This window comes from Bacillus rossius, chromosome 12 (assembly GCF_032445375.1).
Source record: "Bacillus rossius redtenbacheri isolate Brsri chromosome 12, Brsri_v3, whole genome shotgun sequence".
Taxonomy (NCBI): Eukaryota; Metazoa; Arthropoda; class Insecta; order Phasmatodea; family Bacillidae; genus Bacillus; species Bacillus rossius.
Window position 1 is genome coordinate 19,174,742 of NC_086339.1, and position 10,577 is coordinate 19,185,318.

At 42.8% G+C, this 10,577-nt stretch overlaps 2 protein-coding genes across 2 annotated transcripts in view; both read right to left on the minus strand.

The window, feature by feature from the left end:
* Nucleotides 1-3,753, minus strand: part of LOC134537653 (reticulocyte-binding protein homolog 2a-like) — a 28,886-nt gene extending 25,133 nt beyond the window's left edge. The window contains exon 1 of the mRNA XM_063378330.1: nt 3,612-3,753. Within this exon, the coding sequence (XP_063234400.1) occupies nt 3,612-3,644 (33 nt within the window). The 5' untranslated portion in view covers nt 3,645-3,753. The remainder of the gene's footprint in view (nt 1-3,611) is intronic.
* Nucleotides 3,754-7,194: 3,441 nt separating this feature from the next.
* On the minus strand, nt 7,195-9,978 carry LOC134537218 (YTH domain-containing protein 1-like). The gene is made up of 3 exons (XM_063377483.1): nt 9,913-9,978; nt 8,705-8,823; nt 7,195-8,324 (listed from the first exon to the last, which is right to left on the minus strand). Exons 1-3 carry the CDS (start codon nt 9,921-9,923, stop codon nt 8,086-8,088), a joined length of 369 nt encoding a protein of 122 aa, XP_063233553.1. The 5' UTR covers nt 9,924-9,978; the 3' UTR covers nt 7,195-8,085.
* Nucleotides 9,979-10,577: the final 599 nt, after the last annotated feature.

Here is a 10,577-nt window from a genome sequence, read left to right on the forward strand (position 1 = left end):
AGTTTAATGTGCCTCGAAAAAGTCAAATCGATGGTTGTTCCAATCGAGTTGAAGAGAGATAGATGGGGCGCAAGCGTACAATGAGCGTAACGGGACAATGAGTCATCCTTTTTCGTGCGTGCAGCCGGCGTTCATCGATTTATTAGACGTTGTCACGTCAAAAATTGGAATGAAGAAGAGTGTGTTTGCTGTGGTCTTCCAAGAGGTTCTTCAGAGGGTTCGAGTTCAAATAATAGAATTTACGAAGAGATCTGGCTGATTTTTTCAAACAGCGCTTTCGGTAAATTTACGGTGAAAATTGTTTCAACCGTGCACTGACAAACACCCCCCCCCCCCCTTTTTTTTCTTTCTTTCACTTTTCCAACTAGACCATGCTGTAGATGCGAAGAGAGGCGTCTCCGAGGCGAAAGCGTTTCTGGGACGGAAAGCCCGTGGCACCCGTATTTAAAGCTTTCACCGAATTTCTTTGTGTAAAAGAGTGAAAAGGAAAGGAGTGTTTGGGGAAGGGGGGAGGGGAGGAAGCCCTGCGTGCGTCGCCACGGTAATCAGGCCAAGTCCGCGGATCTCCCAAGGAGATTGTATAGCACAGCATGGAAACCTCATTGGAACCCCTTCCCCCCTCCTTACCGTTTAACACCGCGCTGCGATGCTGCGATAGTAAAACATTGCCTTCTCGGAGATGCGTTTCCCACCCGCGCGACAAGCAAAGATAAACAACTAATTTTTAAAAAAAAAGTGTGTTTGTTTGTACGTACGCGACAAAAAAAAATGAGCCATCAGTGCTTGCAGGTTTTTAATCGAAATATTTGAGAGGAATACGTTTTGTTAAGATTTCACATTCAGTTTGGGGAAGAAAAAAAAAAGAAACACCGTAAGTGAACACATTTCACAGATATCATAGATGACCTTAAAAATACACGAAAACGCAGACAGGACCGTGACACGCGCCAGGCCACTGGCTTTATGCGCCGTGTCACGGACCGTCCACTGACGTAAGGCATACCACGCGTGCCTAGCCTTACAAGGGTCGTCGCTACTCCTCTGGCGCTGTTATCTATGGCTGAGGTGTACACTAAATACATAAACGAGACACAACAATTTTATTACACCATAGTTTCCCTATTAACAATATAGGAACTCAATTGTTGTAATTTTTTTTTTATTTTTTTTTTTTTTAGCGAGCCGTACGTATCATATGATATTATCAGGCTGTTAAGATCCGATAAGAGGTGTACATCATTAACACTTAATACATATACGATACACAACAATGCCGCCTCTTAGAATCTTATAATCTCCTGATATCACACTAGCACAAACAGCAGGTTCCGATGTTCTCTACCAGCGTTCCGCAATGACTGATTAAAGCAATTGCAGTAGTTTATCGTTTATTGTTCAGGTGACTGATAAATTTTCTCAGAGATTGTCAGCACTGAAAACATCAATCATTTTTCGCGAAATATGATATACGCTACAGGTGAAATTCTAAGAAAGACTACTATTCACGTCGTTACCATAACGCAAATAAAAAAAAACTATTTATATATTTAGTTTTATGGTCCCTAGACTCCAAAATCATCGTCAACTCAAAAATTTTTATATTTATTTATTAACAACACGATAACTGCCTTTATTTTTCACAAATTATTTACAGACTGGTAACAAATCTATAGAGATAGAAACTCTCGCTAGAGTTCGTTAATGGGCAAAATTGGAACAAGGGGGTAAAAATGGGGAAGGTTTATTGAAAAATATAAATATTTACTACAACTCCCGTAAACTGAATTAAAAAAAAAAAAAAACAGCAAAATCTTCTCTTTCAAAAACGAAATTGGACTGAAAATAAAGCCATAAAATGTTATCTCTAACTAAAACCATCATTTCTGTGGCTGAATATTCTTTCGACAAACTTTCTTAGACTGCAAAATGCAGGTCTACCAAGAGCACACTAAGTGGATTTATCATAATCAAAAATGTAAACAGTTGACGTTGTAGAAATCACCGATTAGAAACTTGCAACTGCTCCGGTTAGACCGCACTGTGTGACAATCCTTTTCTCCCTTATGCGTACGCTCTTGGTCATGACGTTTGTACAAGCTTATCATTGGTTAAGGGGCCCGACAAATTATGGGTGTATTTGTTTTAGTGAGGCGGGATGGTAAGTGTGACGCTCGCTGGTGCTTCTTAGCGAGGTATCGCCTCTAAGCGCAAGACTGTGGACTGGCGCGCATTCTCCTCGTCGTGCATTTGGACGACTGTGAAATTTGAGCGGTGACCATATGTCGAAGAAAAAAGCGTAATTCAAGTCCCTTGTTAGCTTCGAAGAAATTTTTACCGGTTGTTTAATGCCTAAAAAATTACTCTGAAAACACGCCTTTTAAGGATTTTAACTCTTCCAAAAATTCAGTTTAAAATTCTTAATCTGGAAAACAGAACTACTTGTCTGCCCTAGGGGCGAATTCTTTAATTCTTTTTCTGAAACAAACCCCACTAAGGTTATCTCGAGTAGTTTTCAAATCGCGTTGTTTTACCTGAATCTCTGCTGTCGTAAGTAGTTAGTTTAGGGTAGTATTAGAAACATGAAAAATACTATAACTATAATCCTGATATTAAATTGTACTATAATCATAAGGTGACTAATGGTCAATGTTTCAATAGAGTGTTTCATGTCTTGTGTATCGAACGATGAGTATGCCCGTCGAAAGTTTCCAAACCTTCTACGTCAGTTTACTAACCAAATGTTAGTTATGTGTGGTGTTCCCCAAACATACTGTTTACTGCAAGGGAAACTACGCATCACAAGGGTAAGCAGTGTACAGAACAGGAGACGATTGCGTAAATGAAAACGACGAATCCCGAGAAGGGGTGGGGGCTGACGAGAAGGAAGCGGACAAGAGAGAGTGTGTTGGGAGACTCCCGAGGTGGAGGTCATGGATTGGGACTGAGAGCTTGGTCGGATGGAGGAGACTTGGAGAGTCCAAGATGTACTGTATCTAGAGGTGTATGCAAAATATCTGTAAAGTATGAAACTTGTAAAGACTCAAGAAAGAGGAATGATAATACGAGATGTCCTGATCGTAGTAGCTTTGAATATATATACTGTATAGAAGTCGCGAGTGGATAGGATTTACTCTACGTTTTTCAGAAGCGTATGATGAGCAGCTTGGGAACTTCACCGCTACAGTGCGCTGCCGTAACGCCCTGTATCGTCTTAGTTGTTATTTATACGTTAGAGCGCAGCACTGTCGCCCTCTGTCATTCCACGCACCCCTCATCCAGCATTCACTGCAGCTCAACGTCGTTCAACAGGAGGGGGAAGGGGTGTCTGAAGAGTTCGACACTTGTCCGCTAGGGGCCACCGCAAGTCGATGCCCTAGAGATGGTGGCGATTGCGGCGGTGAATTAACCAACTACCTCAAAACCGTATTAGAATTTTTAACCTGGGCTGGCGACTTCTATACAGTATATATATTGAAAGGTAGTAGTAAGTTATTGCTTTTAATCGCTCCGCTGCCCCACAAAGCCTCACCTATTGGGAACCAACCGCTCGGTCACGACACTGCGCACCGCGACTGCGCCTCAGACCCTCAGGCGATGTGACGCCGACTCACCAGCATCCCGGACGCCGCGGTGCCCGAGCTCATGTGTGGACTGAGGACTGAGGAGCAGAGTCGACCTTCCCGGAGACACGGGGCGCGCTCTTGCGTTGCCTCGTGCGGAGAGAGAAAAGTCGTCTTCACGCGCTCTTCCCGCGCCGCCTGTATTTATAACCGCAGTTCCCCCCATCTTTCCCTTGCGGATACCCTGCGCTCTCTTGCACGTCAAGAACACCCGCCCCTGTGTCCCCCCGCCCCTCAACCCTCCACGCACTATAAATATATGCGTTTGTTTTTGGGGGGGGGGGGGGGGGGCCTTTGGCAGGAGAGTCCGGTTCTTCCTTCAAAAAAAAGCCGCCGGGACGCGCCAACATATATTTCCTCGCGGAGGAGCTACCGTACACGACACGATAGTTTCGCGTGCGGAATTATCGTATCATGTCCAGAGCTTAAGAAAAAAAAAATACCCACGCGATTTAAAAACTGTTCAAAATATGCGAGTGCTGATGTATGTTTACAAAGTCTGAGGGCGGATGAGTATATAGTTCTGTTACCATACTCTGCTTATATATAAAAAAAAAACATTATGATCTTACAGGAAATATGAACCCTACACATCCGATTATGATAAAATATATTTTTATAAAATTTAATATACTGTATGCATAAAAGTTATTAGTTAATTTTTAAGTAATTATATATAGACTTAATTTAAAAGAAAATGTCTTGATACTAGGCCTACGTTATTTATATTATATCTTTCTGAAATTGGATGCTGTAATATTAAAAGTACTAAATAAAGTTGTTATTATATATTGTACTGTGTTAAAAAACGAAAAAATTGTAAAGTAGTCTTGGTGCTACATTTTGTTGGTGTCTAAAAAAAGGTTATGTGTAAAAAGTTCGATATTCTGATGCTCAGCATTCAGTATAAAGTTGCGAGCAAGTAACTCCCAGTTTGCCTGCCATTCCTGCAGTACCTGCATGGACTCGAGTCTGGGGCGAGATTGTCGTGCCGGCGCGATGATTGCGGCACGGCTGGAATAGCTGCATGCCGCCTCCCCCGCGCAGGGGCGGATATGGGGCCCTCCGTCAGAGACGACGCTCCCCAGGCGCCCGGAGGAATGTCGAGTGCTTTCCGTCGGCGGCGGCCGGGGGAGGAGGGGGGGGGGGCAACTCCTCCGCCCCGCAAGAACGCCATCTGGTAAGTGGAAAAGCGTGATCCGGGAAACCCGACGAGCGTCCGCCGGAAATCCGCGTGTTATCTGCGAGCTATTCGCGGCCCGCGCCGCTCCGAAATTAGCGCGGCTGCCTCTGACTCGCCCAAAACTTTCGACACCAAATACCATCTGAATCGCACTCGTCAGCTTCCCCCACCCCCCCCCCCCCCCCCGCTATAAGTTCAGGCTATTGCGTTTGGTAAGACTGATCACTGGCCACTTCCCCAACTCGTCGCTCGTCCACATCCGTCACACTCATTCCCAGTGAATCGCCAACTTGTAGATCCAAACTCCCCGTTAACAGTATTGATGAGACACAATTGACACAATAGGCACGTCTAGAGGAGTCACCGCCTCTTTGAAGGGTGGACGCAGTGCTATCCTGGGGCAGTTAGTGGAGGTTGGATCCACTTCGGTGAGGATCTCTGGGTGTCGGAGGGGTCCCAGAGACGTGGTGTATCTGGTTGTGCGCCATTGTGGTACTCCTGGGATTGGGATTCCCTACGAGCCAACCACAGGTTACCTGGATGATTAAGGGAGAGTAGATGGCAATTGGTGCTGGGATGAGTTGCCTCAACCTCTGATTTTGTAGCTCCACCCAAGACACCCCACCAAATTGCGTTGAAATGGCGTATCCGCACTTCCCTACGGCTCCGTCGAGCCCGTGTTGGCGGCGATACATTCCTCACGTGTTGCCTTCAAAGTCCAGCACGTTAAACAATCACGCAGTCGTAGCTGAGTTAACGTGTTGCGTTTTGGATGACCTACGGTAACGACACGTACCTTGCACTTAGGGGTATAGCCTGTTCCTGAATACTTTCTCAAAGAAAAATTCAGCCTAAAGGATCCTTTAAATCTTAAATGATGTCAGCCATTTTTTGTTGACCTTCCGAACAGATGCGAATGATCCTTACAGAATCTATGGTGCACTCTTTCGTGAAAGGACGGTTCGTTCGTGTCCTTTCGTGCATTTTTGTGACCTTTTAAAGTGGGTTTGTGATGCTGTCTTTTAGTAACAAATGTAACGATAGTCTGTTGCTGTCTTCATATTTTAATGTACATCCATTACCTCAAATGATTAACATGAACACTGAAAATGAAAATGGCTTGAAAGTACTTAGTGTTCAAATTTTGTAAACACAAACAAATAACTACAGAATTTTTTTTTATTCAGCATCTGGAGTATTCGGAAATCCTTTCACAACTATTTTCTCACTAAATGCAGTCTTTATAATAAAGGGTACTTTGGTTAAGTCTGCATAGGTAAATAACGTTTCTTACCATTCGGAAATAGCAGATATGACACAGTTTGCTTTAAGAGAATTAAAAAAAAAGTTTTGCTTGAATAGCCCTAGTAGCTCTTGAGATATTATATAACTTATGTACATTGCAAGTAGACAGACAATTTAGTTTTTCTAGCCGAAATGCTACATTATATCTTGTTTTTGATCATAAAACTACTTTACAATATATTGGGATAGTTTGAAAATGAAAGACAAAATTTCCACTTGATATGGTATATTCGTTTGCACATGATTGAATTTGTTTCAAACCTTGTAGGACTGCAAGTTGCGAGGAAGTGCAGAGGTAAAATTGGCGGGAACCAATAATAGTAGCCAAGCAGAAGAAAAAAGAACTGAACTCTGTACATATTGGATCTTGGGGGGGGGGGGGGGGGGGGGGGAGTGACTGTCTACAACTGACTTAAGTTCAAGACACCAAAATGTCCATAACTGTAATGTTTTGCAGGTACACTTTAACACCAAGTTCTGGCAACCAGGAAAAAAACTTGGTACCCCAGAGGTTGAAAAAAAAAATTGTACAGTTAATTCCTAGAAAATGGTCTGCGGTGGTGTTTCAGTAGGGTCTCCTATAGTGTAAAAGTTAACTAGTCAGGAATCTAGCCCCAGAAAATCTGGTGGACACCAATTGCTCATGAAGCTCACGATGAAATTCTCAAAGTTATTGCCCCCCCCCCCCCTCCCCCTTCTACAAATGGCTTTGACAGTCTCGAATCATCCACTACATGTATTCGGCCTTCATTTTTTCTACATGTCTAAATATTGTCATCATAAAATAACAATTGCTTACATTTTTAAATTCTATTCACTCACATAGTTTCATTTTATCTCACATTGTACCGGCGAAATAGTGAGCCCTTATACAATCTGCATTTTTAAAATATTTCTGTTCATTTTTTTTTTTTTTTTTTTTTTTTTTTAGAATTAATCTAGTTGCTATGGTGACGTATCACAATGTACAAACTAACCAGTATCAATTTATTGTAGGTTATGGGTTAGTGTTGAGTTCAGAACTAATTTGCACAAAACTATGTATATACGACAACATTTCTAGCTATCAAAAATCATGATGATAAATAACTTTAGCTAAAATTTATTGAAATCATAGATGGCGCTGTAGTTACTGCGGCTGCCTGCAGGAGCGGTAGCGTTCCCCCTGGGTGACGGTGTGGGTGTGGGAATCTTTGCCGGTATAGCGTTGAATTTCCTGTGGCCACCGCTAGGAGCGGTGATGTTTGCCTTGTGTGACGTCATGGCATTGGGAATCTTCGGTGACAGCATGACGTGGTTCCTGCGGCTGCCTGCAAGAGCGGTAGCGTTCCCCCTGGGTGACGGTGTGAGTGTGGGAATCTTTGCCGGTATAGCGTTGAATTTCCTGTGGCCACCGCTAGGAGCGGTAGCTTTCTCCCTGGGTGAAGGTGTGGGTGTGGGAATCTTTGCCGGTATAGCGTTGAATTTCCTGTGGCCACCGCTAGGAGCGGTAGCTTTCTCCCTGGGTGAAGGTGTGGGTGTGGGAATCTTTGCCGGTATAGCGTTGAATTTCCTGTGGCCACCGCTAGGAGCGGTAGCTTTCTCCCTGGGTGAAGGTGTGGATGTGGGAATCTTTGCCGGTATAGCGTTGAATTTCCTGTGGCCACCGCTAGGAGCGTTGATGTTTGCCTTGTGGGACGTCATGGCGTTGGGAATCTTCACTGACAGCATGTCGTGGTTCCTGAAGCCGCCAGCAGGAGCGGTAGTGTTCTCCCTGAGCGAAGGTGTGGTGCTGGATAGCTTCGTCGCCGCGGCGCTGATGTTCTTGCAGCCGCCAGCAGGAGCGCTGGTGTTCTCCCTGGGCGACGGCGCCGGGACGGCTGGCCGCTTGGCTAGCACCAGTCCCTCCTGCGATATGCCGCCGTGGATGAAGACCATGCAGACGGCGAGGATCAGCGCGAACAGTAGGAACATGACCGCGATGGCCGCCCGGCGCTGTCAGACGCGCTCTCCATCGCGCAGTCGTCGCCCGCTGGGCTTCCTCCCGCGTTTCCGGCTTGGTTCGAATCCTCCTTCTTCTTCTTCCTCCTCCTCGTCCTCTTCATCCTCGCCCACCTCGTCGCTGTCTTCCACCGACACCTCGCGTTCCAGCTCCCTCTTCATGCAGCGTTTCTTCTTCCTCGGGTTGGACGGCCGCCGTTCGGGGCGGTCCCTGTCGCTGCCCAACTCGTCACTTCCTGCAAACAACACGTTTCTTCATCAGTCCGTGTTTTTTTGTCGGATAAGACTTAAGTTTATAAGATCTATTCAATATAAAGTCTTAAAGGTGGAATCACAATGCCCCGACGACCCCGACACGACGAAAAATTTTCATCAGCCAATAAGAACCTGTTTCGTCGGGATTTTTTTAAAAAGAACTGTAGGAACTATAACCTGATCTGATACTGTCTTTTTAAGAAATTAAAAGTATTATACATGGAAACATACCTTACTTATAACAAACATTAAACTTCTGACACCTTACATCCGAAAAAAAAAAACATACGCAACATATTCTATTACACAACTATCGACGAGTCGGGGAAAACTCTCATATTTCGAGAAGAGGCCACGTTACCAGATCTGTTCTTTTCTGCAGAAGGTCTTCCGTGGTGGCTGCTTCTCGTCCTTTCAGATCTCTCTTGGCTCCACCGGAATTCCTCGCCGTCCTTCGAGCACAGCGACTTCTGGTCATTCCTGGACATCACAAGAACACCCTTCTGTACTCCGTGTCCGAACTGCCTCAGGCCAGAATTACAATTGTCCACCACAGTCGTCCGTCATCAGTCCGTCAATCAACGTGACCTGCAGCCAATCATGTGGCTCGTAAAATTCCACCCGTCTGTCCGTCAAAAGCTTGGTAACTTCAATCATTTGACGGACATGTGGATGAAGTTATAACCTCCAAATGCCTGCAAGTGTTTAGAGAGTCAAACATTAGTACATTGGAAATTTTTGCAAACAATTTAGTAGTAAAACTGTGACGGTTCTGGTGCAGGGTCCAGGAATAGGATTGAAGATTGTGACGGCATGGCCGCCATCTTGGGTTGCAACATCACGGTGACCATTTTGGTGTCGAAATTTTCTCAAAATGACATCGCAATCCTAGATGGCGACGTTTCGTCACAATACTCAATCCTCACCCTGAACCCTGCACCACACCCGGCAAAGCCCTTCTACTCACATTTTAAAGGTTGTTTTATGGAAAAAAAAAAATCTTTCGATTCACAGATGTGTAATTAATTGCCCATAGTAATTCTGAAAATGTTGAAATAATTTCCAGAGTGAAGAATATTGAGATTATAGAGTTATAAATGCATAGCTTACATTATTGTTTAACTAATTTAACTATACAAGAACAATTTTTATCCAAAATTTAAGTTTTCTCAACATTTGGCAGCATTTAGAAGGGAAAATATTATGGTGGACGAACGCAGTGTTGTAAATTGCTCGGCGGCTGACGGACGAACGGACGACGGACAGGCGACGGACTATTGTAATTTCAGTTTTACAGAGAGAGAGAAAGAGAGTTGTTCTTGTGTCTAAGGTGGTAAACATACTGTGCCTTTGCGCTTGCCTTGATGAATAAATCGCTGTCAAGCACAGGAGTTCTAAAAGACAAACAATCTAGCAAATACGAATACGAGTTAATGTAAAAATGGATTTTAATTACGAGGCAGCCATATGTGTTTCCACACAAGTTAACTTCAGATATCTACTCTCGAAGTATTATGACATTAAAGAACACTCAAGGAACTGTAAATATATGTACAAAAACTCGATTACCTGCTAGTCATAGTAGCTCTGGATTTCTTCTGAATCCTCCTGTGTTGCCCTTCAATGTCAACGATTGGCTTTGACAAAAAAAAACAAAAAAAAAAAAAACATTACAACATTCCTTACAAAAATCAATTCATAACAATATCAAACCCTTAGATTACTTGATTTTATATTGAAAATATTTCGGAAAAGCGTTTAGTGCTATTATTTTGTTTCATTTGAGTTATTTAATAATTATTGCACAGTTGTATACATATAACAGTTATTTAAATATAGTGAAAAGTTATTAAAAAGAAAGAACTAAAAATTGTATTCCAAATTTTTCGTGCATAAAAATTATTTTTTATCGGAACATATCAATATAGATTTAGTGATAAAGTAATCATATCAAATATTCAATGATAGTGACTCATTTTAACGAATAGAATTTTACCATACAGTTAGTTATTGTTTTACTAAATTAAATGACATAAGTACATTAAAATACATTCTGTACTCTACATCCGATATCAAACTTTACCATATTTATTTTAAGCTAACTGTTAACTTATTATTATGACTAATATTATTTTTTACTCATTTATAAATTATTATTTATATTATTACTACATAAATTACTTGTTACTATGTATAATTATACTTATAATAACTAATATTATTTTTACAACTAT

Coding starts and splice junctions, on each gene's coding strand:
- LOC134537218 (XM_063377483.1), bottom strand. Junction 8,325..8,704: donor TGCAGAAAAGAACAGATCTG/GTAACGTGGCCT, acceptor TGTTGTTTGCAG/GAAGTGACGAGTTGGGCAGC.